This window comes from Salminus brasiliensis, chromosome 22, assembly GCF_030463535.1.
Source record: "Salminus brasiliensis chromosome 22, fSalBra1.hap2, whole genome shotgun sequence".
NCBI lineage: Eukaryota > Metazoa > Chordata > Actinopteri > Characiformes > Bryconidae > Salminus > Salminus brasiliensis.
The window spans coordinates 30,237,466-30,263,285 of record NC_132899.1 but is presented as its reverse complement, the minus strand read 5'-3'; the positions used below and the strand labels follow the sequence as shown (position 1 = coordinate 30,263,285).

Below are 25,820 nucleotides of genomic sequence, written 5' to 3'. Positions count from 1 at the left end.
TGCTGTTTTTTATGATATGTTACATTGCAGCTAATCAATGTTCACCATTATATCTTTAGCATCCCCCTGGGAAAGGACCATGTGCTATGTAAAAATAGCATTCAATAAGTAAATTTTAGTTTTTGGACGATTAACGTTAACCCACTTGTTTGTAGCTCCCTCTAGCACTAGCAAATGCTCCCAACACTAGGAGGGTAAGGACTCCTTCTATACATGTTGTAAAGTCAGATACAGCCTCTCTTGGAACTGTCAAACATGTGGCATCACCAGGCAGCACTGGGTCCCCAGCTCCAACGTGCCAGCTAACACCCGCAATTGTGCTCTCTCAGACTCCGGCCGCTGATGGCAAAGCAGTGTGGCTTGGGATTCGACCTTGCGACCCTCAAGCCTTACACACAATACAGAAATCTATACAGACTGCTTGCATAACCACTGAGGCCTATCCTTTTTTGTTTAATCCATTCATGGGCCCTGAGTGGTCCAGCAGACTAAGGACGCTGGTTCGAATCCCAGTCATGCTGCTAGCCATTGGCAGTCGAGGCCCTGAGAGAGCACAATAGACCTACAACAGACACAACAGACCCACATTCATCTCACACGCTGAATTGTTGAATTGCAATTTTTTAAAAAGTTGGTGGAATTCCCCTTTGAGATGATCTTAGATAGAAGCTCACCTACACTTTCTCCCAGTTGTGGTGGCTGAGTTTCAGACAGAGGTAAAGAAAGTGGCGCGGCTGCGGCCTTGTGTGTCCTTTATGATAATGCTGGTGGTCTTCACTGTTAATGCGATGCTGAAGCTAACACACAGGAAACATCTCACTTCGCTGGCTGGTGTGAAAGGCGGGTGTGAGATGACAGCAGTGAAGGGACTCGTTTTAGCCCTACGCTGAAGATAGCACGTCTAAACATCTACAGTGGAAGAACGACCACAAACCCTTGTTTGAAATGAACTGCAGGCTTTACGATGCGTGTAGTGGGCCCGGTACTGCTTGAGTGTGACTGAGCTCAATTTTAAGTAGAGCAGAGTAGAATTTTATAGAAAATACCAATTTTTTAGGCTTAAACTCCTCTCAGAAGTGTCTCAGGCATCAGACCTCCACCATTAGATGGAAGAACCTTCTGTGAGGGAGCTTTTATAGAGGTTCAGACGTCTGAGAACAGTTCTGACAGGGTAAGGTTATCTAGAACGGAGCGTTTTACACATTTCACACCCACCCACTCTCTACTTTCAATTGCTTTGTCCACATCTTAACCCTTTAATTGCTGAGAAATTTGAGAATTCAAAAGCAATAGTCCACAAGCTACTCTGCTTATGCTTCTGCTTGTACCGGAGGGGACTTTCAGGCCTCAGGTCAGATCTGTCTACTCAATATTAGGCAGGTGGTGTAAATGTTAATGGCTAATTATTCATTTATCATTATTTTATTTATATATTTATATTTATTATATTATTCACAAATATTAGAAATGTATTTTTGGGGTATTTTTTAGCTGCTCTGCCAGAATGGCTGGGCGATATGGTAAAAATACTGTATCACAGAAATAAGGCGCCAGAGGATCGCCAGAGGATCGAATTCCGATCACGCCCCCTAGAGAGCACAGTTGGCCTTCCACTTTCCAGGATTGGTAGACGGTGATCTGGCCGTCTGCTGACCATTGCTGTCTGTTGGCCAATGCGTCAGAGCCGGGTATATGGATATATACGTCCCTGGGTATATATGTATATGTATACGTATACGGGTATATATGTCCCTCCAGGCGCTTTGGTTGCCCGGTGATGCTGTATTGGCGGCATGCTGGAAGAAACATACATAGAGGGCCGGGTACACCGTCTACCCATCCTGGAGAGGGCAAGGCCAACTGTGCTCTCTCAGAATTCGAACCAGCTATTCTCTGGCGCCTTATTCCTGTGATACCATATTTTTACCATATCGCCCAGCCCTACTGGCAGAGCAGATTTCGAGATTTCTAATATTTGTGAATAATATCAATCTAAATATATAAGTAATATAATGATGAATTTTATCACAATATGCTAAAATATCGTCAAATTGCCCACCTGTATCCACCTGTATCCACTATACCTCTTTCCACTGTCTGCTGCCACCGTAATCTGTGACGTTCCCCTCTGGGATTTATGGAGTGACCTTTCGGCCTATGGGACATTCTGCCAGAAGCGTCCGCCAATCTGTCTTACAGCGTCTCACAGTAAACAAAACCCCTACAATCATAAAATCCCCCCAAAATTGTCGAGATGATTGATTGGTTTGGGTGAGATGCTCTTGAAAGGAGGTCATCAATCAATTCATCAATCTTTTTTTTTTTCATTATTATTATTATTATTATTACAAACACTTGGAAATCTATGAAACTATGAAACATCTTTTGTAGTTTCTGATCAAACCCAGGAGCTGCTTTGAGGGCTTCAGCGCGTGTGAAGTAAGTCTCAGCAGTGAAGGAAGTGAAGGGAAGTGTGGCTGAGCTTCTGGCTGAGCTTCTGGCTGAGCTTCTGGCTGCTTTAGAGAAGTTACTCACTGCTGCTGTGGTCGGACGTTGCAGCTCTGAGGGTGTTTATTGAACGGGCCAGCCATGGGGTTTTTTTTTTAACTTCACCACAGAGCAGAACTCGTCCTCTGCTGTCAGGCGGGCGGGCTTCTCGTCTCCTCTCGTCTCCTTTCGTCTCATCTCGTCTCCTCTCGTCTCGTCGAAGGCGAGCATCAGGAACTGAAGAGACGGAGGCGTTCAGCCTGGGCTAGCTCGGCGTTTCTGAGGGAGTCGCTGCTGAGGAGCTGAGGAGAACTTCGGTCGGTTCTTCCTGAAGTTCTTCCGCGATGGACGGGTCTGAGAGCTCAATGAACCGACTTGGTCGCACTATTTGGACAGTCTGGGTGAGTGACCATGCGGTCGTTGTGTTCTGGACCTAGCTGCTTGTTTTTTCAACGACTCTCATGAAGGTCCAGGTACTGTAGCTCTGGTCCATCGAAATGAGCTGTATGGAGCTGTGATGACTCCAGGAAGGATGGGAATGCTTAAAGAGGCAGTATCATACTCAACTTTATTATTTGTATTAATAATATTATTCATATTATTATTATTATTAATTATTATTAATAATAATATTAATACTAGCTACCACACATGTGAAGCTTCAGAAAAGCTGATTATGAATTTCTATCTAAATAAATATCTCCTATTCTTATATAAGTCTAAATGACAGTGTATAACCTATTCAGCCTGCAGCAGCTCGTCTCCGCCCATTCGTGCTGACGTCACAAGCAGTGTTCGAGCCGGAATGCACAGGGCAGCCAATCAGAACAGAGCTCATTTGCATGTTGGTCCTAAAGAGACAATTCTAATGGATCAAAAAGTCTGATCTCAAGTCTGATCTCATTCAGATCAAATATACAGTCTGATCTGTTCACTTATGCGTCCACTGATCTGACCAGAGTAAGGTCAGGGTAGTTGTGCTTTTATCTGAAGATCAGACTGAAGCTTTACGTCCGTCCTTTTATTAAGTTAGAAAAGATGTCGATCCTAGTCGAATGAGAGTAAAGCTACAGTCTGATCTTATTCAGATGAAAGGAAAGCTGCAGTCTGATCTTTGTCAGATGAAAGTAAGGTTATGGTCTGATCATGTTTAGTATAAAATAAAGCTGCAGTCTGATCTTATTCAGCTAAAGATAAAGCTGCAGTCTGATCGTATTCAGTTGAAAGTACAGCTACAGTCTGATCTTATTCAGTTGAAAGTACATCTGCAGTTTGATCTTTTTTTAGATGAAAGTACATCTGCAGTCTGATCATGTTTAGTATAAAATAAAGCTGCAGTCTGATCTTATTCAGTTGAAAGTACCACTACAGTCTGATCTTATTCAGCTAAAACTAAAGCTGCAGTCTGATCTTATTCAGTTGAAAGTACCACTACAGTCTGATCTTATTCAGATGAACGGAAAGCTGCAGTCTGATCTTTTTCAGATGAAAGTAAGGTTATGGTCTGATCATGTTTAATATAAAATAAAGCTACAGTCTGATCTTACTCAGCTAAAGATAAAGCTGCATTCTAACCTTATTCAGCTAAAGATAAAGCTGCAGTCTGATCTTATTCAGATGAAAGTACCACTACAGTCTGATCTTATTCAGCTAAAACTAAAGCTGCAGTCTGATCTTTTTCAGATGAAAGTAAGGTTATGGTCTGATCATGTTTAGTATAAAATAAAGCTGCAGTCTAACCTTATTCAGCTAAAGATAAAGCTGCAGTCTGATCTTATTCAGTTGTAAGTACAGCTACAGTCTGATCTTATTCAGCTAAACTAAAGCTTCAGTCTGATCGTATTCAGTTGAAGGTACAGCTACAGTCTGATCTTATTCAGTTGAAAGTACATCTGCAGTTTGATCTTTTTTTTAGATAAAAGTACAGCTGCAGACTGATCATGTTTAGTATAAAAAAAGCTGCAGTCTGATCTTATTCAGTTGAAAGTACCACTACAGTCTGATCTTATTCAGCTAAAACTAAAGCTGCAGTCTGATCTTATTCAGCTAAAACTAAAGCTGCAGTCTGATCTTATTCAGCTAAAACTAAAGCTGCAGTCTGATCTTTCTCAGCTAAAACTAAAGCTGCAGTCTGATCTTATTTAGTTAAAATGTACAGCTGCAGTCTGATCTTTTTCAGCTAAAACTAAAGCTGCAGTCTGATCTTTTTCAGCTAAAACTAAAGCTGCAGTCTGATCTTTTTCAGCTAAAACTAAAGCTGCAGTCTGATCTTATTCAGTTAAAACTAAAGCTGCAGTCTGATCTTATTCAGATGAAGCTTCAGTCTAATCATGTTTAGAATAAAATAAAGCTGCAGTCTGATTTCTTTTCAGATTAAAGGAAAGATAGAGTCTGATCTTATTCAGATGAAAGGTTAGAAAGGGATATGGTTAGATTTATGTGTTCAACTCAGTTCATATCAGATATGTGAGTGGCTTTATGTACAAGCTAGTTCATGTTTCTGTACCGTGCTATATATGCGCGCGCACACACACACACACACACACACACACACACACACACACCTGTATTGTCTTTCGCGTCTTCTCTCTCTGCCTCTCATCCATTCCTGTCTCTCGTCCTCTCTCCTATGCTGTTTTTCTCTCTCACCCTCTATATGTCCAAATGTTTGTGGACACTCCTTCTAATCAATTCATTCAACTACTTTAAGTTGCACCCATTGCTGACACAAATGTGCAAATGCATACACACACACACACACACACACACAGCTTGTCGTCTAGTTCTTGTAGAGAAGTATTGCCAATAGAATAGGACTCTCTGAAGCAGATCAAGAAACATTAACCTATTGGCACCATGCTGCCTAATGCCAGGTGTGGGCTAGATGGGTATAAAGCCCCCCAGCATTGAGCTATGCTCTCTGGATTGCATTCTTGTCACTGAATGCAATCAGATCCTCACAGCAATGCTCCTCTACAATGTTCCCTGGGCAGTACAGACAGTTACTCCAACAAAAGCAGGATCAACTCTTTTTTGTGTGTGTGTGAATGCCCTTGATTTTAGAAGAGACAATGAATGAGTAGGTGTCCCAATACTTTTGTCCATTACGTTCATTTGTGCTCTCTCTCTTCCTCTCTCTCTCACTCTCTCTGAAATGCTTGCTCTGTAAAAAGAAACAAGGCCACATTCTCTCTCTGCTTCTTCACAGACCCTGTTTTTGACCTACTCGCTTGTTTCTTGCTTTTTGCACAGGGTTACCTCTCAGGGGCAGTGGGAAGATACCTCAGACCAGAAGTCTCAAACGAGGACAAACGAAATGCAGAAGACGCCGCCGCAGACGTGACAGTCAGCAAGAGTTACAGAGAGCTGAAGGAAAATGAAGAAGAGAAAGAAAGGAGTGAGACAAAGGCCTGCGACCAAGGCGTGAGCCCCCAGACTGGCATCCGAGTGCGGGCTGCTGCTGTTCAGTGGGAAAAGGCTAGCGTACGCAAGAGTGGCACAAGCAGACAGGCTGGCACTGGCACTGGTGTTGTTGTAGAGGGCATAGATCAAAAAGCACAGGAGCAGAAGCGCGGTGAGAAAACCTCGGAAAACAACAACGAGGCGGTCGGAGCAAGAAGCCGTGATTTTGCTGAAGAAGCTTTTGTTGACGCACCTGCTTCCATCGAGGCAAACACAGGAGGCCAGGACTTTGGGATTTCCAGAAGTGAAAGGGTTGAAAGAGTGATTGATGGCGTTGCAAAGAAAGAGAGTGCTGAAAAAGCAGCTGTGAGCAGCGAGAATGCTGGCCAAGACGTAGAACTGGAAGAGCTGACAAACGAGCGTGGTCGAGAAAGTCTGGCGAAGGTCTCGGAGGAGAAAGTGGTCAAAGATGCTGAAGACCAGGATGGAAACGAAGAGAGCGAAGAAGAGCAGGGAAAGTGGGGGACGACCGAGGGTCAAGACGAGACGTGTGCATCGCCAATGGCAGATGATGTGTTGTCCCAGCTGACCTACTCAACAAGGGAAAGGGAAGACCTTTTAAAGGCTCCTTCAAACAAAGACCTCAAAGTGGATGAAAAACACCAGGAGGAAACGACTGAAGCCAAGGCTGAAAGGGAACTGATCGGTGCCGGCGATGAGGAAACAAAGCAAGGGACTCAAGGAGCCATAAAGGATGGGCAGCATGAAGAAGGTCAGCAGCTCAGGGAATCCATTCAAGATGTTGAAGTTCAAGACATCTATAAATTCGAGCTGGAGAAAGCCCAAACTGAAGTTGGCGAGGGAAGAGCGGTGGCAGTCACTTGCAAACCCGGGACAACACAGGTTGAAAAGGCAGAAATGTCTGAAGAAGAGTCCGAACCTGATGGTCATCATGAAGCAGGTCAGCTGAACATCTGTGAGTCAGGACATCAGGATGAACCACAACTTGGATTCACAGAGGAGGTAGTGGGAATAGTGGAAATAGTGGAAATTGGAAAAGCTCCAGAACCCATTAGCACAGGTACTGAAAACGAGGTGACACCGACACCAGAAAGGGACCCAAACAAGGCCACCGAGGAAGCAAAGCAAGTGGCTGTGCGGACTGTAAAGGAGGGCCAGTATGAAGCTGAAATTGACCTGACTGAATCAAAGTTGGTTGAAGCGGAACTGGTAGAAAGTAGATGTGAAAAAGAAGTGTGGGAAACAGAACCAGAACCCATTCCACCGACAACAGAAAGGGAAGTAATTGACCTTATCGAGGAATCGATGCAAGTGACTCTGGAAACCATAGAAGGTGAGCAGCAATTGAATGAATCCAAATTCGCTGAAACTGTTGACCTGGGTGAATCAAAACTGGACGAATCCCCAACTGAATTTACAGAGCAAATCGCAAAGATGGAACATGAACCTCTGGAGGAACCTGGAACAGGACAGGTGGAGAATGCGGACATCTGGATAAATGAACCAGAACCTGTTGGCAAAAGTACTGAAAATGAAGCGGCCCCAGAGCCAGTCTGTGTCACCAAAGAAACAAGGCAAGTGACTCTGGAAACCATAGAAGATGACCAGCATGAAGTCAGTCAGCAATGGGGTGAAACCAAATTTGCTGAGTCTGTCGACCTCTGTAAATTGGTGACTCCAAGTGACTCCAAATTTCCTGAGACTGTTGATGAACACCCAACTGAATTTACTGAGGAAGGTGCAATGACTGAACGTGACCTTTTGGAGGAACCTGTGGCTGAACACATGGAGGTTGTAGAGGTACATGAAGAAGACCTAGAACCCTCTAGCAAAGGTACTGAAAATGAAGAAGCATCAACACCAGAAACAGACCCAGTCAATGTTGCTGAAGAAGATGAGAAGCATGAAGCCAAACAGCAGTTTCGTGAACCAACATTTGCTGAATCTGAATCAAAACCGAATGAATCCCGAACTGAATTTACTGAGGAAGACGCAACGACTGAATGTGACCTTTTGGAGGAACCTGTGACGGGACGCATGGAAGGTGCAGAAGTATGTGAAGAAGACCTAGAACCCATTAGCGAAGGTATTGAAAATGAGGCAGCACTGACACCAGAAAAAGAATCGTTCAGCGTTCTTGAAGAATCAAAGCAAGTGATCGAGGAAACCATAGAAGATGAGCAGCATGAAATCAGTCAGGAATTAAGTGACTCGAAATTTGAAGCGACTGAAAATGAAGCGGCCCCAGAGCCAGTCTGTGTCACCAAAGAAACAAGGCAAGTGACTCTGGAAACCATAGAAGATGAGCAGCATGAAGTCAGTCAGCAATGGAGTGAATCCAGATTTGCTGAGATTGTCGACCTCTGTAAATCGGAGTTGGACGAACACCCAACTGCGTTTACTGAGGGACGTGTGAAGACTGAATGTGGACTTCTGGAGGAACCTATGACTGGACGCATGGATGTTGTAGAGGTATATGAAGAAGACCTAGAACCCTCTAGCAAAACTATTGAAAATGAGGCAGCACTAACACCAGAAAAGGAATCGATCAGCGTTCTTGAGCAATCAAAGCAAGTGACCGAGGGAACCATAGAGGATGAGCAGCATGAAATCAGTCAGGAATCAAGTGACTCCAAATTTCCTGAGACTGTTGATGAACACCCAACTGAATTTACTGAGGAAGGCGCAAAGACTGAACGTGACCTTTTGGAGGAACCTGTGGCTGAACACATGGAGGTTGTAGAGGTACATGAAGAAGACCTAGAACCCTCTAGCAAAGGTACTGAAAATGAAGAAGCATCAACACCAGAAACAGACCCAATCAGTGTTGCTGAAGAAGATGAGAAGCATGAAGCCAAACAGCAGTTTTGTGAACCAACATTTGCTGAATCTGAATCAAAACCGAATGAATCCCGAACTGAATTTACTGAGGAAGACGCAACGACTGAATGTGACCTTTTGGAGGAACCTGTGATGGGACGCATGGAAGGTGCAGAAGTATGTGAAGAAGACCTAGAACCCATTAGCGAAGGTATTGAAAATGAGGCAGCACTGACACCAGAAAAAGAATCGTTCAGCGTTCTTGAAGAATCAAAGCAAGTGATCGAGGAAACCATAGAAGATGAGCAGCATGAAATCAGTCAGGAATTAAGTGACTCGAAATTTGCTGAAACTGTTGACCTCTGTGAATCCGAGCCGAAGGAAACCCTTACTGAGGGCAGAACCACGGCTGAACGTAACCTTTTGGAGGAACCTGCAGGAGAACAGATGGAAAAAGACCTAGAACTCTCTAGCAAAGGTACTGAAAATGAGGCGGCCTTGGTGCTAGACAGCGAAGCCAGCGATGTCCTCAATGAGGCAACAGCACAAGAGATTGTGGTTGCACTAAAGAGTGGGCTGCAGGAAGTGGATCAGCAGTTGTGTGAGCAGTTTATAGGTGAAAAACTGGACCTTCTTGGGCCGAAGCTGCGTGAACCCCGAAGTGGATTCACAGAGGAAATGGTGGAGCCCGAATATGAACCCTCTAGCACCACCGAGTTAGGCAGCTCAGAAGCAGCACTGAAAACAAAAGTGGAGCAGTTAGATGACACAGTTTGTGATCTTGTGATACCAGAAGTGGCGATTAAGCAAGACCGTGAGTCAGTCATCGCACTTGCAGCGGAAGAGCCTGGAAACCAAAGCGAAACCGCAGAATTTCAACAGGAGGTCAGAGCAGAAGTTGCAGCAGATGTTGTGAAGAAACCAGCAGAGCTGGAGAGACGTTTGCACGAGCTGCCCATAGCGAGAGAACAGTTGGCTCTGCAGGAAACCATGGGCCAATCGACCCTTGCACAGGGATCTCTGCAAGAAATTGCATTTGATGGAAATGGAAATGAATTAGGTTCAGCTGAAGAGCAGCTCAGTAGCATGCAAAGAGAAACCAGGGAGATTGAGTCTGGTTCTGCAGAGCAAGCAGTGGAAACTGCAAATGAATCTGTTGATGTAATGCCAAGTTCTTCACCACAGGAACTGGACAAAAGCGGGGACTCCATTGCAACGAGTGTGGATGTAGTGACGGGCCTGACTGCGGAAGTGGAAGTGCTTGAAGCGTGCACTGAATTAACAGCTGTGAGTGGGCATGTCGTAACCGAAGAGAAGTGTGAGAAAGCTGAGTCTGAAACCGACGCTTTAAAGGAAGACAGTGAGTCAACTCTTACAACTGGAGAGACCTCGGAAACGATCAGAAGATCAGAAGCGTCTATTCTGGATGACGCGTCTGGAAGTCAGGGTCTGTTAAGTCAGGGGGAGTGGACTGTGCGAGACAGATCAGCTGTTGAACCGCATGGACACCAGATGGGATACTCGGGGGAGTTGAGCCTGCCAGAGAGTGAACCAGCATTAGACGGAAGGATGCAGAAGGATTCAGGGAAAGGCTGCAAAGACGTAGAAAGCCCTGATGAGGCCGAGGTTGGATTACTGGAGGACATGGATGAGAAGGTCAGGACTGCTTCGTTGGGAGTCGTGGAGGGAATAATGAGAGGACTGAAGCAAGAATTTGAAGAAAGGCCGAGTTTATTGACAAGGGACGCGGACGAGAAAAAAGGCTGGACCAAAACAAAGGGGGAGTACCTGGAACCATCAGAGAGTAGCAGTGCATTCTTGCAGGTGCAGTGTGAATTCTCAGATGGTACAGTGAAGGATAGGCAAAACGTACAAGTAGAGGCAATGGACGTTGGTCATGATGAAGACTGTTTGAAGATGGAGTCGGTGGATCTCGGTGGATATGAGGACAAAAAGGCTGGTGGTGAAAAGTTAGTAGTTGACCGTAACGCCAACGTGCAAAAAATAAGCAGACCAGGACTGAAGAGAGGGTTCGAAAAACTGGCAAAAGATGAGGTGGACAAACCACCGCTGTCCAAGGAATGGGCAGGAAAGATCGTACTTCAGCAGGTGAAACACTGAACAATTGACTGATAAACTTTGTTGACAAGCTCGAGCACACCCACCTCCAACAAACACCAGCACACCCAAACGTAGGGCTGTAACCAGTGTGTAAATTGTTGAGCAATCTCTAGAATAGATGTCTGCATCTCTGGACCTTGAATCTAGTACCTGGGCTTAAATCTAAGTTTTTGGGCTTATTGGTACTTACCTGAACTGTAACTGATTGGCCTCTTAGTATCATAAATAGCAGCGAGTACAAAACCCAGGAGCCAGGCTAAACAGGATTCAAGGCCTGGAGTTGAAGCCCTCTGCTTTAGGATGGTCCTGTTTGTTGGTGTTTGTCCAGTCTGTGGACTCTGGCTCAGTATAAAGCCAGCTTTTGGCCAGTACTGGGTCAGCGTGCCTTGGCTTCAGCTGTGATTGATAATTCATCGATTTTAAAATTTTCATGTTAGAACTGACCACTGGTTTTTTACTATTTAAGGTCTCTGCATTGGACTGCACTGTCCAGAAGTCCAAAATTGCAGTGAAGAACCCCCTCGTTCGACCACCCAAAGACCCGCGTACGCTCATAAACAAGGCTTCAGTGGAGCCTTTGGCACCAACTCGCCCTTCACAGCCCAGTCCTCTGAGAAAGGTTCAAGCAGAAGGGATCTCGGTGCCACAAAAAGGAGTCATTGGATTCAAACTACCTGGTAAGTTGTAAAGTCCAATGTTGTCCAGCGTTTCCAGCCCTCTTCTGGAGGAAGGCCAGTATTTACAGTTCCCACCCAGTGCTTACTTTATCTAATTAATGGCTAATTAAATGAAAACAGGTGAGCTGCTGCTGGAACTGAACACCTAATTTGCAGATGGTTTGTGGTTGTGGTGTTCTGTAATTCCTCTTATGATGTTTAGGTCTGGGTGCGGGATTCCCTGCTTTGAAAAAAACAGATGCTGGCAGAAAAATAAGGGAAGAGGGAGATGCTGAGAGTGTATCAACACAGGTACAGCCATGCAAACTACAGCAGAACTGAAGCTTCATGCATACGGTCTTCTGTATCTAATCAAACACAAGCCAACTTTTTCAGCCAATCCTGCATGCAGTTGCTCTACAGTTACTATGTCTTGCAAAACCATGAAAAATCGGAATGATCAGTGTGGCCTGCTGAAAAGTTTGGGTACCCTCAAGGTTTCAGACCTTGATGAGCACATATGTAATTGCAAACTCTCAGCTCAATCAAATGTCCAAATTTCTCTTCCAACCTTCCAATGCTCATCAACTATGGGCTCCTCTTAGCAAATTCAGGGGAACTGTGGAGGTCAAGATTAGATCTGGAAGACCAAGAAAGCTCTTGGATGGAACTGATCATATGCTGGTAGGAAAGGCAAAACCCCCAACCCCCCACTTATGAGTTCAGCTGAGTCAAGAGGGTGGTGCACTGTTCTACTGTGCAGCCTTGCTTGTATAAAAACGTAATCTTTGTGGAAGAGTCATATGATGGAAACATCGACCTGCAACCTGTGAGGTATGTTTGGAGGGACAAAGAAAAAATGAAGAAAAAAACACATGTCCAACGGCGTAGCATGGGGAGGATCGGTCATGTTTTAGGGCTGCGTTGAAGCCGGTGCCACTAAGGCACTGCCACTTTGCTGCTTGCCATCAGCATCAGTCGGCCTTGCTCTCTCAGGGGTGGGTTGGTGACCCGTCCTTCCCACATCACTCCTAGTGTGATGTTGGTCAGCACAGGTGTCTGTTAGCTGTTGTGTAAGAGCTAACAACTACCTATATCAGCAGCAGTTGGAAAAGAGGCAGTGGCTTCAGCCTCCTAGTGTTTGTTGGGGGCATTGCTAGTGATGGGAGGAGTTTATGTGAACAGAGATTGGGTAATTAGCCTTCCATGTTTGGTAGGAAATGTGGTAAAAAATGTAATTATTATAAAAAAGAAACTGCATAATTTACGTAAATGTACCTCGCATCCATAATGACCCTTACAATCCCTTGACCTAAACACTATAAAATAGGCCTTAAACAGCTCAAGGACTCAAGAATATCTCGACACCTTTAGTAAAGAAACATCTAAATACAACAACTAAAGGATATTCTGGTCCGAAAAGCAGTACTTTCTGCCAAATGAGGTGTTACTAAGTCCTGACTAGGTAAGGTGCTCAAACTTTTGCATAAGCCATATTGATGATTTTGAATTGTTTCCAATTGTTATTATAATTTCTTTTTAATTTATTAGCTACAGAGGTTGTGTTCACTACGCCACAGTTAACCAAGGGTGTCCTAACCATTGCACAAGACTGTACGAGATGCTCTCCACAAACAGCAGTCGCACTGGACTGTGTGAACAGACGGTAGCTCACTCCTGCATCTGACTGGCTGTATACGATATTTATTGCTGACTATTTCTCGTTTGTCCTCAGTCTCCTCCTGATCAGAAATCGGACACAGAGACAGAGCCAAAGGAGGATAGTGTCAAGCAGGAGCAGCCGGTTAACAAACCCAAATGGACACCCCCGAGACATCCTGGGTATGGACACTTTCTACTTTAGCCTAGGGGTGGGGAAATATGATGACATTTTAACGTATCGTGACAAACCGTATGTCTAATTACATTGAGGATCTCATCAGTGCTTAAAGAATACAGATCAGCCGCAAGTTTAATTACATACAGTGCGATTAGACTGGTTTAACTGCTGATTCTGAATATAAATTGCTGTACTCGGTATAGGAGAATATTTGCATAGTAGGTTTTAAGAATCGCTAAATGTGTGTTACGTTAAATATCATGTATTAAAAACTGTCTATGAATATCGGGGTACAGTCTTTTCATCATCCAGCACTACTTTATTCCCACTAATTAAAATATCCATTAAAACTGAAAATTAGACTAAAATAGTTTATATTGTAGCTGTCCAAAAAAACAAAAAAAACACGTATCTCCAAAATGGTGACTTTACAGGTGAAGGTAAACATGGTCATACCTCTGAATGGAAGTCAATGTACATTTAGAGTTTATTCCAAGTCATTTAGAGCATTTCTATTGGTCCATTCCTCCAGAATTATTCACACAGTGTACAGAAGCAGCGACAGGGTTCGAACCATGGAGGAAACCAAAAATGGACATGCATGGACATTCACTGGACAGCAGCGATTTGTTAATGCAATTTAAATTTTGCTAATTTTGCTCTGAATTAATGAACATTGTCCTTTGTGTGTACCTAGAATGGGGAACCCACTGATGATGTCGGAGCTGAAGAGCAAACTCAAAAAGACTGGAAAAGAGTGAAGAGCTTCGCCAGAAGAGAATTTCGCTATTTCACCAGGCCTTCTTCATTGTTTTTTTTTTTTCGGGTTTTTTTCCCCACTTTCCTTGCCGTTTCTTCCAGAGTGCAATGTCAGAGTCTTTCTTCCTCCATGGTGCAATATAAAAAAAATGCCTTTCCTTATTATTATTATTATTGACTGTGCAATGTAAAAATGGGTTTAAATGAGATTTTTGTATAATATTTTTATCTAAACAAATAAATGAGCAAATTATATTTAAGGACAACTATGATCTCAGTAATTGTGATATTTCATTTGGTGCAAAGCTCTTCAGTTTAGAAACAAATTAAAGTACAACTTGTCCACAGTGGAAATGAATGGAAGGAGACGTCTGATCCTCTATAAAAGCTCCCTTACAGAAAGTTCTTCCACCTAATGGTGATGAAGACACTTCCTGATGTCTGAGACGCTGCTCTACCAGAGTCCTGAGACGATCCTGGGTCTAAAACCTGTTTTTAAAATCGCATATCATTAAAATGGTGGAGGGATACATGCTGCCTTTAGGGTGTAGTGCGGCAAAAAGTAGTCCCTAAGAAAACTGCATTAGTTCAGATGCTCCACTATTTTACCATCATCATCATCATCATCATCATCAGTCCGTGAGAAAAGAATCTGACGACTTGTGTGGGTTCACTGGTGGGTTTGGATAGTTAATAAAATATGGGCTATATTTGTGTAGTAGTCATGGCAACCAACGCCTGTTTCCATTCACAACCACGGTGAACAATTGTGGTTTCGGGTTTCTGCAGTACGGAGAGTTTCACACCACTCCGAATGACTTCTTGCATCTCAGTCACGTTCCGTTTTACAAATGCACAAACACCGACCTGCCATTTCATTAAAACCACCTGACTGTTTCTACACTCACTGTCCATTCTATCATCCACTGTGTAGCCCGTCTGTTTCTCTGCGTACTTTCTTAGCCCCCTTTCACCCTGTTTGTTCGGCCATGAAAAAGGTCATGACCCTACACCAGGTCCACCACAGAGCAGCTATTATTTGGGTGGGTGGTGGGTCATTCTCAGCACTGCAGGGCCAGACTGACTCACATGGTGGTGGTGGTGGTGGTGGACACTGGTGGTACGAGTGGATCAGACCTACCGAGCTGGTCCACCAAGTCAGTGACAGAAGCTCGGCTCTGTTGGCGCTCAGTTTGCATGGGTCATCCTCTAGTTCCTCATCAGTGCTCACTGGACGCTGATGGCTGGAATGACCCACCACCCAAATACTCCCTGCTCTGTGGGGTCCTGATCATTGGGGAACAAACATTGGGTGGAAGGAGGCTAATAGCAGTCTCTGAGGGTCTGCAGGGGAACAGATGGGGGCACAGTCTGGAGTTATAGAGCTACACAGTGCTCCTGTGTGATCAGTGGAGCTGCCAGACCGGACAGGGAGTGTAGCAACAAGGGGGTGGTGTTAATGAAGTGGCCGATCTATGCATAGCAGTGTGTTTTCTCGCTGCAGTGTGGTATTTAGTGGGGTTTTGTTGGCCTTTAGGCGGCGAGAGAGTGTCTGTCTGTCTGGGCTAGTGATGTAAACTGGACGGCTGGCAGAGGGAGGTGCTGAAAGCCGGTAGGACGACGAGCCGGTGAAGCCAACAGTGGGGGGAAAACCGGGTCGCAGCTTAAGTGAATACGGTTCCTCCTGAACCCATTCAAAGTGACATCGAAGCGGACCAGGTAATTTAACCAGCTCCTTTGCGTCGAAATCTCGAGATCGCGCCCGGTTCGCTGTGAACGGCTGGCTGAGTGGCAGCGTTTCAGGCCCTGGCTGCTAAGCTAAGTGAAGCGACGTGAAGCTAGCGGAGCTAGCGGAGCTAACGGAGCTAACGGAGCTAGCGTCGGCTCTTTCGGATTGTGTTCGCCCGATCAACCCAGAATCGCACCAGAAGAGTACGTGTAGTTTTCTACGTGTAGTTCTGTACTTCAAGCGAGTCCGCAAAACTTGTAAACCGCGGAAATCGCCTCCTCTCGACACGCCGCTCCGTTAGCTATAGCTAGCTACTAGCCAGCCAGCCTAGTTGGTCGACTGGGTCGCAGTTCTAAAAATGTCTAAAAATGCCTTTAAATATTAATCACACTCGTTGGGAAAGACTTTGGTCTCGTTTCGTATCCGTTCTCTCACGATTCCGTTTTGGGAGTTTAGAAAAGTTGCGAGAAAAAAAAAATGCAGCGCCGAACCTCCGCTAACCGCCAATAGTGGCAAATCCAGGTCCGGGCGGTGAGACTCCACCCCGGGATTTTGCGGCCGCCGCAGCAGCAGCAGCAGCCGCCGCAGCTTGGACTAGCTCAGCAGCGTTGGCTGGAACCAAATCCCGGCATGGACTTTTACTTTCAGCCCCTGCGTTTGGAGCGGACTGGATCCTGGAGTGGATTTTTTTCCCCCACTCTGGACCTGCATTTGCTACCGCTGGTTTTTATACGACGCACGTCAAGAGTTTCTGGGGCTAATTAACCTGCTTTTAACCTGGTAATATCGTAATATCGGACTATTTTAGTGGAAAAGTAAGTCTTTAAGAGTCTGAAACTGTAGTTCGCGGTAGTTTAGCTGGCTGGCTAGAAGTTGTCGAAGTTAAGCGACGGTACTGTAGCTAGCTAGCTAGCTGGCTAGCTAACCAACTAATGGGTATTAATAATAGCTAAGGCAGTATTTAAGGACTTTTTTACAGGAGGTGATATTTACCGCGATATTTTTTATTGATATAGACAAAATAGACCAGCAGAGACGGGTTTTAAAACCGCCACCCAAAGTCTTTCTAGCTAGCTAGTGCTAATGCTAATGCTAATGCTAGTAAGCTAACCATCACCATACTCGGTGCAGTGGTTTCTCTTCCAAATCTGCTGGATTTCATCCAGTCAAACAGGACTCGTAAAGATGTCTGTAGTGAAAAGTGCAGTTGACCAGTGTTGGGACTTTAAAGTAGGGTTTAACTTTGAGAACTAGCAGTTAACTCCATGTTTTTCCTCCACTCGTTATGCAGTGGTATGGGAGTGGACACCTGCTGGGAAGTGTGGTCGTGTATTGTGGTGTAATTAAGCTGCATTTAAGTTAAGTTGTGTAGCTAAATGTTGTATTTCATCTCCTACCAGTCAGTTGCTTCTGGTAAAACCAGTGGCCCCCATGTCCACGAGTGTGACCAGTAGCTGTGCAGTACTGTGAGGGAACCAGGAGACCACCCCTTTGGCATCCACTGTGGCGAGACCTGTGGTCTCTGCTCTAGGACGGTCTGACCTGGCCCATGTTGGTCAGCTGCTCCACTTGTAAAGGTTTCTAACCGCTCTGACCGAGATCTTTCTCTCTAAACCCCTTCCCAGACTCCTCGGCATCTACAGCCTTCTTTCTGAAGACCTCAGAGAGCTCTCTGGATCTGGCCATGCCGTGAGAGCAGAGAGCAGATCAGACTAAACGTCTGAAAAAGGTTTTAATAAGACAAGACTCCTCCAGAATCCTCTCGAACCATGTTCTGATCATCTGCAGCTGATGATCTGCTCCTGGTTCTGCTGCTACACAGTTGAAGTAGTAATGAGTGTGTGTGTGTGTGTGTGTGGGAGGTTGAACTTTTTCAGTTGTGCAAGTTTAGTTCGATGACCTACGTCTCTCAGCGTTGATCACATGAAGACGATCAAGCGTCCAGATGTTTAAATATGTTAGATTTTTCCTGCGATGTTCTAATTTTCTCATCTTCTTCATTTCTCTTCCACAGGTGGCTTCACCCGCATTCGTCCTGCCCTCTAAGCTTCTCTAAGTGCTGTGTGTGTGTGTGTGTTCGCCTCGTCAGTCTGTGTGAGAAGCGCTGAGAGAAGCCGCGTGGGTAGCAGGAGGCTGCGGACGGTGACGCGAGTGTGTGGGGAGACACTGACAGACTCTGTTTGGGCCGTTCACCATGAGTGACGTCAGCGATCTGGACAGACAGATTGACCAGCTGAGGAGGTGTGAGCTCATCAAGGAGAATGAGGTCAAAGCCTTGTGTGCCAAAGCCAGGTAATGAACCGCAGCAGCCGGACATGGCCGTGTCCTCGCAAGGAATTTATCATAGCTTTTCTGATTAGTCCGTCTGCTGCGCCTCCGCTACCGAGTTCAACACCACAGATGTATGAATGTCTGAACCCTCAAAGTTAAGAGGCAGCTGGCTGCAACAGGCAAAAAGGATTAGGATGAAGATTGCCGCAGATGTGTTCAGGTACACTTAATAGACAAAAGTATTGGGACACACAATGTAATCATTGAATTCTGGTGTATGTTTCCTTCAGTGCCATTGGCACAGGTATAAAATGCAGTCTGCCTTTCCATACATTAGTGAAAGAATGGGTGGTCCTAAAGACTCACTGGTTCTGTAATGGGAGGCGCCGCTGCAACAAGCCCGCTGGTGAAATTTGTCCCTTCTAGATCTTCCACCATCATGCGTGGTATTATTGATCAGTGAAAGCGTTTAGGAGGAGCCACCGAGTGTCCGACCACGTAAAGTTACAGAGCGGGGTCAGGACTGAGCTCGGAGCGTAGTGCAGAGGAGAGCTCCATACCTGCTGTTAGAGCTGCAATGGGAGGTCATAAAAGCTTATTTGGGTGTCCCAATACTTTTGTCCATATAACTCATTTAAGTCTACCTCAAGAGTGACTGACTGTAATGGTGAAATGGGTTTCCCTTTTTTTGTTAGGTGTGCTGCGAAATTATTTAGAAGGAAGCTCTGATAGGACAACCCCCTTTATTATTATTATTATTATTATTATTATTATTATTAATATTATTAAAATATGCAATGTATTTTACATTCTTCTTTAGCTGTTGGAGTTTAGCTCCCATTGCTAACAGGTGCTCAGTAACACGCTGTTTAACCAACTGCGCTCTGGAGCAGCCGCGACCGTATAAGCATATGGTCGCTGTGCCTGATGCAGAGATATGATGCCCCCCGACATTGGGCAGTGGGCTTCTCAGTACTGATGGAGCTCCATCCAAAACCTTTGGGCTGAGTTAGAGTGTCAGATCCGATCATCCAACGTCAGTACCTGACCTCACTGATGCTCTCGTTTGGCTCTATGCCATCAAATCCTCCTCCCAAAGTATGTTAGTGTAGATGATCTCTGTTGATTTGTGTCTGTGTGTGTTCTTTAGAGAGATTCTTGTGGAGGAGAGCAACGTACAGAGAGTGGATTCTCCAGTCACAGTAAGTGTTTAAGGGGTTGACTTGGTGTGTGTGTGTGTGTGTGTGTGTGTGTGTGTGTGTGTGTGTGTGTGTGTGTGTGTGTGTGTGTGTGTGTGTATCTGTACGACTGGCCAAAAGTTTTAAAACACCCCCAGCTCTTTTTGCACATTGAAGCCGTTCAGACCGAGGCAGACTTTCAGCCGTGCATAGAGTTCTGCACCTTTCGGTTTGTACAGATTGCTGCGGACACTTAGCTGCACTTTCAGGTCCGTCACCTCTCAAAACACTGCTCTTACAGATTTTAGTGGTGGGCAGACTGAGCGTTGCGCGTCTCGAGCATGAAATAGTCCCGCAGTGCCGACGTGCTGCTTGCACAGAACGCTGTTTCATGGTATCTCGTGTTCTGCATTACTGATTCCGGGACTGTGTTTTAGGCTCCAGTATCAGCACTGATACAGACGACATGGTAATAATGGCTAATAATAAACTATGTGCATTTAGGTGGCTTATTTAATATTTAACACATTTAGTGAACAAGTCACCTACTGGAAACACTATTGGTCAAAAGATGTAGAACACCCTCAAATTTGTTCAGTAGTTGGCAGTGCTGCGTGGTCCAGTCCCCCATTCCCTGCTTTTCTCATTTTACCAGCTTAGCGCTGACTTCCTTTCTTACTGCCGCTCCACCTGCAGTCGAGCCTGTAACTCCGGGTCTTTTTTTCACAGCAGAAACTATCTGAGACTTGCTCCAGTGTTAAGCGGAGCTACAAGGTGTGGCCATGTGAGCTGCCAATCACACAAACTGCTGTCGACTCCAGAAACTCAGTTCTTCAGATTGTGTAGGAGACTGTCCTCACCACACACTAGCTTTCTCTGGTGTATCTCTAAAGGAGAGGACACCCCCCCCTTTATTTACTTCAATGGCTGCAGACAAGCTGTAAATTATCCAAAATCTTGTTCCCAAAAAAGCCTTGCTTGCACTTTACGGCTTACGTTTGTAGCATCTGAGGTCACCGGACTTTGTACCATTTCAGGTTATTCACTGAACCCGTACAGGTTAAAGTGACGTCTTAAAGCTCAGTGCCTTGACAGACACACACAGAGATGCAGTCCTGAATGTTAAGCTGCAGCAGAGGCTTTAAATGAGGCTGATAATTCTATCGTCCGGCCGTTCTGCTCGCTCTTCTACATGTTTCTACACCGTGGCTTTTCCAAATTATGTACTTATAGTTTATTTGTGAAGCAGAATGCAGCCTTCTCCACAGCAGCGTACCTTAACGGTGGAATTGGACAGCTAGCAGACTCTATTTGCAATTATCTGTAAATAATATTGGGCTTCTATTATTTATATTGTGTATATATTGGTAATTTATCTACGTTTTGCATCTGAGTGTCTTGCCATGCCTTTGCTGCAGTGGCACTGTGAATTTCCCCACTGTGGGACTAATAAAGGATTATCTTATAGAGGCCTGTGGAGTAGTGAGGTTGGAGGGTAGAGCTGCTATCTCCATCAGCAGAGACTTTAGAATCAGTTATCAATAGTGTACGTGTACATTCTCACAACATAGGGTACCCGTCAAAAGTTTGGACGCACCTTTTTGAATTTGCGCTGATCATCATAAAAACATCTGATCCAAATACTGGGTCTTGTTTTTTGTGTGTGTGTGTGTGTGTAAATTATTCATATTTTTAAAGTATATATGGATATCCATCGTAATTATGATGATGTGGCTAGAGGCTGGTTGGGCTTATTTCTTGGTTTTGCTAAATGAATAAATGTGTGTCTGTGTATTAATGTACATCAACATACTATATTTATTTATTCATTCATTTATTTATTTATATGATATTATATAAATGATATCATTTATAATAAAGGGGTTTGAGATGTAGTTTTACAAATCTGTCTCTGATGGTGTCGTTAGTCAGGGGTCATGTCATATGAAAATGTCATTGAAAGGAGGCCATCGATCTACCTCTGGCTCTCTGCCTTCGACACGTCACGTTGGAATTTGCTCGGCCCACGCAGCGTAGTCTGCAGATTGTGCAACTTGCAGCTGCCACGCTTGGTTAAATGACGTAACCTAGCGCATTCTTTCTTTTACAGGTGTGTGGTGACATCCACGGACAGTTTTATGACCTGAAGGAGTTATTCAGAGTGAGTCTCGTTCACACCCTGGCAGCTTTAAACGCCTGGCTGTTTTTATACACCTAGATTTAATAAACTTAATATTAGCTTTAATGCTTCTGTTTTTGTTGGATTTTCGCTTTTGCTTGTTTAAGTGTCCCCTTCCTGTTTTAGGTGGGTGGTGATGTTCCAGAAACAAACTACCTCTTCATGGGAGACTTTGTGGATAGAGGTTTTTACAGTGTGGAGACGTTCCTCTTACTTCTGGCCCTTAAGGTTTGTTGATGATGTTTCCTGGCTGCTCTTTGACTCTGTCTCCTGCCGATAGAGCGTTTATCTAAGCCTCCTCTCCTCGACCTCAGGTGCGCTACCCAGACAGAATCACGCTGATCCGGGGGAACCACGAGTCCAGGCAGATCACGCAGGTGTACGGCTTCTACGACGAGTGTTTGAGGAAGTACGGCTCGGTCACAGTTTGGAGGTACTGCACGGAAATCTTCGACTACCTGTCCCTCTCGGCCATCATCGACGGCAAGGTCAGTCATCCTTTCGTTCGTTCACCTTCACTCACGGCCACACCCTCACTTCCTCTAGAACCTGCTTATTTCTTTTATTTGCACTGAAATAACAGAAAAAAGCTAAGATCAAATCTGACCCCATTCTGGACAAAATTATTGGCACCTTTTCTGAATTGTTGGAAATAATTGTATTTGTGATCTGTGATGCATCCTTCATTTGTATGTGTGATGAGTAACGGGTGCAAATGGAGACAGTTGTTGACTCGGTAAGCTCGTGGAGTCACTGGTCAAACATGTCTAATCTGTTCAGCACTGATGTGAGCCGTCTCTTCCCCCACAGATTTTCTGCGTGCACGGTGGCCTCTCGCCTTCCATCCAGACTCTGGACCAGATTAGGACCATCGACAGGAAGCAAGAAGTGCCACACGACGGGCCAATGTGTGACCTGTTGTGGTCGGACCCTGAAGGTTACTCAACAAAATCATCAGAAACTCCTTTTAATGCCCTTGATTTCAGAATAAGCAGTGCATGAGCAGCTGTCCCAAAGATAATTGCAGTGCCAGTAGTATTTCAGCCTAGGCTTAATCTTGCGTCTGAGAAATCCTGGGCCCTATAATCATGTTCTTTTTCGCAGTGAGAACAAGACTGAGGGCTTAACTCTCAGCAGTAGGCTGACTTACTGCCTTAAACATGCTCCCTCCATCATCAGCTAATTCTCTTTTGGCTTGGCTGACCATGTCGGTCTGTACAGTGGCCTAGTGTTGAATCTTGGACTAACCTGAAGTAACCTTTCTGCCTCAAGCGTATGAACTGTGTTCATTGTGTTTGCGCTCACAGACACAACAGGCTGGGGAGTTAGCCCGAGAGGAGCAGGATATCTGTTCGGCAGTGACGTCGTGGCCCAATTCAACGCCGCCAACGACATCGACATGATCTGCAGAGCCCACCAGCTTGTTATGGAGGGCTACAAGTGGCACTTCAACGAAACTGTGCTCACTGTGTGGTCGGCTCCCAACTACTGCTACAGGTGTGTGTACACTGCTTGTTTTGGAAGCTCTTAATGTCCATTACTTTTAAACCGAACACCGTAGGATATATTCAGATGTCTTATTGATTACTTAAAGGAACAGGGGGTTCCTGATTAGGGCTGACTAGGCTAACATTGCTAAGCAAAGACAATTGTACAACTTATCTGTAAGCACATTTAATCTAAACCTGGAGGAACAGGAAAGAGAAATGAGAGACCGCTTCTGCTGGGTTTGGACTTGTAGCCAGCCAGCTAGCTAGGCTTAGATAAGTTAGCTACAAAGCTAAACACCACACAACAGCTAACTGGGACTCAAATCACACCTGTTTAGAGGATGATGCCTCATATCTGAGAGCACGGAGTCGAGGGAATGGTCTTCGACTGTAGACTGGCTCCTCCAGGTTCACTCGCTACGGTGGGCTTGTTTATTTCCCACCTGTTTTCAGAGCTCCCACCACACCACCACCCTTCGGCTCTCTTAAAGGCTCAGGGGGAAGGAGCTTATTTGGCCGTGAACTAGAAATCGCACACCTCAAGAATACTGTAATGCTGTCAACATTCTTAAATACTGCGGTATATGGTATTACTGTTTGTCGGGGTTATTTATTTATTTATTTTTTTGTTAATTCACACCCCTTTCGTTTATGTTTAGATGTAGAAGTATGTAAGTAAGTGTGTTAATTTTATGTCCGAGTGCCTCAGAGCAAACGAAGCCTTGCACCACTGTTTTGAAAAACAGCCTTTTACCAAACTAAAAGGTCTGGAGGAGTTCTTGGAGAGAGACTAATGTATTTGGGGCCGTCGGTCACACAGAATAGAGAGATTGGTGGTGGTCTAAGTCCAGTGTTGAACACCGGTACTTGTGCTGAACCGTTGGAGGACCGTATGTTCAGCAAGCTTACTAGCCAGCCTCTCTTCTGTTGTAGGTGCGGTAATGTGGCGGCCATCCTGGAGCTGGACGAGCACCTGCAGAAGGAGTTTATCATTTTCGAAGCTGCTCCACAGGAAACGCGAGGCATTCCCTCCAAAAAGCCAGTGGCCGACTACTTTCTGTGAGGCTGCCGTGACTTTAGGATCGTTTTTCTGCAGGAAGTGGAGCCCTGCGTCCACTCGTATTTCTATATCTATCCGCCCTTTTCCCCGCCCGACTGTCTTAACTGTGCTCTTTTTTTTTTTTTTTATCATTAGTCTTTTCTACTTTTCCTTTTTGTCCTTTATGAACATCTACCTTCAGCACATTCTCTTCCTCCTCGCCACACACTTTATCATCTGTATTATCTGGACTTCTCTTGCCACACACGCACTCACACAGATGTAGTCTCTTGTACTGCTGTGAAGTCACCCGCGCTCACAAGTATGCTGTTAGCTGTAGGCAGTTTTGTTTCTAACTAATGTGAATAGCACTATGGACAGTTGAGGCAAAGACTCATTCGGATTCGGGAGACGCACCGAACGCTAGCGTGCGACACGAGCTCACCTGCAGGCTATCGGATTTATCCGCATTACTTTTTTTTAATTATTATTATTATTATTATTATTATGTATATTCTTTCCATTCTATTCCCTTATGTTTTAAACGTGTAGGAAAGCGCAAGTGACCATTTCTGCTCTCTGTTCTAGTTTATGCATCTTTTTTGTTTTGGTACCCCCTCCCCTCTCCAGTCAGTCTTACAGATTTTGACTTCTTGTGAAGGAATTGCTGCAGCGAGTTATAAACGTACACTGGAAAGAATCGGAACACAACACTCAGAACCAACCTGTTTTTAGACCTGCTTCGGGTTTTTTGTTTTGTTTTTTTTTTGTTTCTTCCAACTGTTCTCTCTATAGTTCTAATTGTTGATTTTTATTATTATTTGTGACAATAAACTGTACTTTTGTATGAACATAATCCTGGCTTTTGGTGTTGGCTTGGTGCATGTTGGCAACCACTGACTTGCAACCATGAACTGATGTTCGTAAATCAGATTTTTTTTTTTTAATAAACAGCTGCTTTACAGGAATCAGTAAGAGGACAGGAGAGGAGATGGACAGATCAAAGGCCGCAGTGGCAAGGAAAAACACCCTCCGAGCTGGAGGCAGAAATTTTTGGAGGAACCAAGACTCACGAGGGGGGATCCATCTATTCTCCTCTGGTCTGAACTGGTTATGAATGATGAAATGTCACAGTACCCCCACACAAGACTGCTCTACTGCCCTGGTGTGCTGTGATATAATCATAGTAGAGATGGTGAGACTAATGAAAGTAAGGATGGTTAATGATGGTAATAATAATAATAATAATAATAGATGATTAATGAATCATTTGCCCCCATAATCTTCAGTAAGGATATGTAGACTGGTGGGTTTGTAACTGGTGAACTTAATCAAAATATCTCAAGTACAATTAGTCCCTGAAGGTGATGGAGGTGCTGAAGCAGGAAAAATGGGCGGACTCAGAATCTGAGCCACTTTGAGCCACCAAGAACCAAACTGGGAGGTTCTAGACGACTGGATCACAGGATCATCTCTAGAACATCAGGCAGGTCGTGTGGGGTCTTCTTGGTGTGCAGTGGTCAAAGGTGCTCCAGTGAAGCAGGGAGAGGGTCACGTCCGCCCAGGGCCAGGCCCCTCCCACCTTCTAGCGCCCTCTAGGGTCTGAACTAACCAGGGGCCGGATTTTTTTTATTTATTAGCTATATATTTTTTTAACGTTCTGGAAAATAAAAATGTTCTTTTTTTTTAAACATTTAAATGAAAAAATCTTATTGAAAAATAAATCGATTTAATATTTGAATAAATTGAATTTTCTTAGGATCACGTGACCCTCGTCTGGGCCCGTGAGCGTGCCGGAGGCTGGAGTCTCTCCGGATTCGGTGTTTCC

General features: G+C 44.7%; 2 protein-coding genes across 3 annotated transcripts; both read left to right on the top strand.

Annotated features, from left to right (window-relative positions):
- The first annotated feature begins 2,730 nt into the window (after positions 1 to 2,730).
- On the top strand, positions 2,731 to 14,361 carry LOC140544311 (uncharacterized). The gene is made up of 6 exons (XM_072667791.1): positions 2,731 to 2,888; positions 5,740 to 10,839; positions 11,318 to 11,528; positions 11,731 to 11,819; positions 13,243 to 13,349; positions 14,045 to 14,361. The coding sequence occupies exons 1-6, from the start codon at positions 2,832 to 2,834 to the stop codon at positions 14,106 to 14,108; spliced, it is 5,628 nt and encodes a 1,875-aa protein (XP_072523892.1). The 5' UTR covers positions 2,731 to 2,831; the 3' UTR covers positions 14,109 to 14,361.
- Positions 14,362 to 15,537: 1,176 nt separating this feature from the next.
- Positions 15,538 to 24,848, top strand: ppp4cb (protein phosphatase 4, catalytic subunit b). 2 transcript variants are annotated; one of them, XM_072666762.1, is made up of 9 exons: positions 15,538 to 15,825; positions 17,850 to 18,127; positions 19,257 to 19,308; positions 21,395 to 21,445; positions 21,590 to 21,691; positions 21,778 to 21,951; positions 22,274 to 22,400; positions 22,771 to 22,960; positions 23,887 to 24,848. In XM_072666762.1, the coding sequence occupies exons 2-9, from the start codon at positions 18,030 to 18,032 to the stop codon at positions 24,014 to 24,016; spliced, it is 924 nt and encodes a 307-aa protein (XP_072522863.1). In that variant the 5' UTR covers positions 15,538 to 15,825; positions 17,850 to 18,029; the 3' UTR covers positions 24,017 to 24,848. The 2 variants fall into 2 exon arrangements, with proteins under 2 accessions (XP_072522863.1, XP_072522864.1); XM_072666763.1 differs by lacking the exon at positions 15,538 to 15,825 and adding an exon at positions 15,832 to 16,038.
- Positions 24,849 to 25,820: the final 972 nt, after the last annotated feature.

Coding starts and splice junctions, on each gene's coding strand:
- LOC140544311 (XM_072667791.1), top strand. CDS start 2,832: ATGGACGGGTCTGAGAGCTCAATGAACCGACTTGGTCGCACTATTTGG. Junction 2,889..5,739: donor GCACTATTTGGACAGTCTGG/GTGAGTGACCAT, acceptor CTTTTTGCACAG/GGTTACCTCTCAGGGGCAGT. Junction 11,529..11,730: donor CATTGGATTCAAACTACCTG/GTAAGTTGTAAA, acceptor TATGATGTTTAG/GTCTGGGTGCGGGATTCCCT.
- ppp4cb (XM_072666762.1), top strand. CDS start 18,030: ATGAGTGACGTCAGCGATCTGGACAGACAGATTGACCAGCTGAGGAGG. Junction 18,128..19,256: donor GCCTTGTGTGCCAAAGCCAG/GTAATGAACCGC, acceptor TGTGTTCTTTAG/AGAGATTCTTGTGGAGGAGA. Junction 21,446..21,589: donor ACCTGAAGGAGTTATTCAGA/GTGAGTCTCGTT, acceptor TTCCTGTTTTAG/GTGGGTGGTGATGTTCCAGA.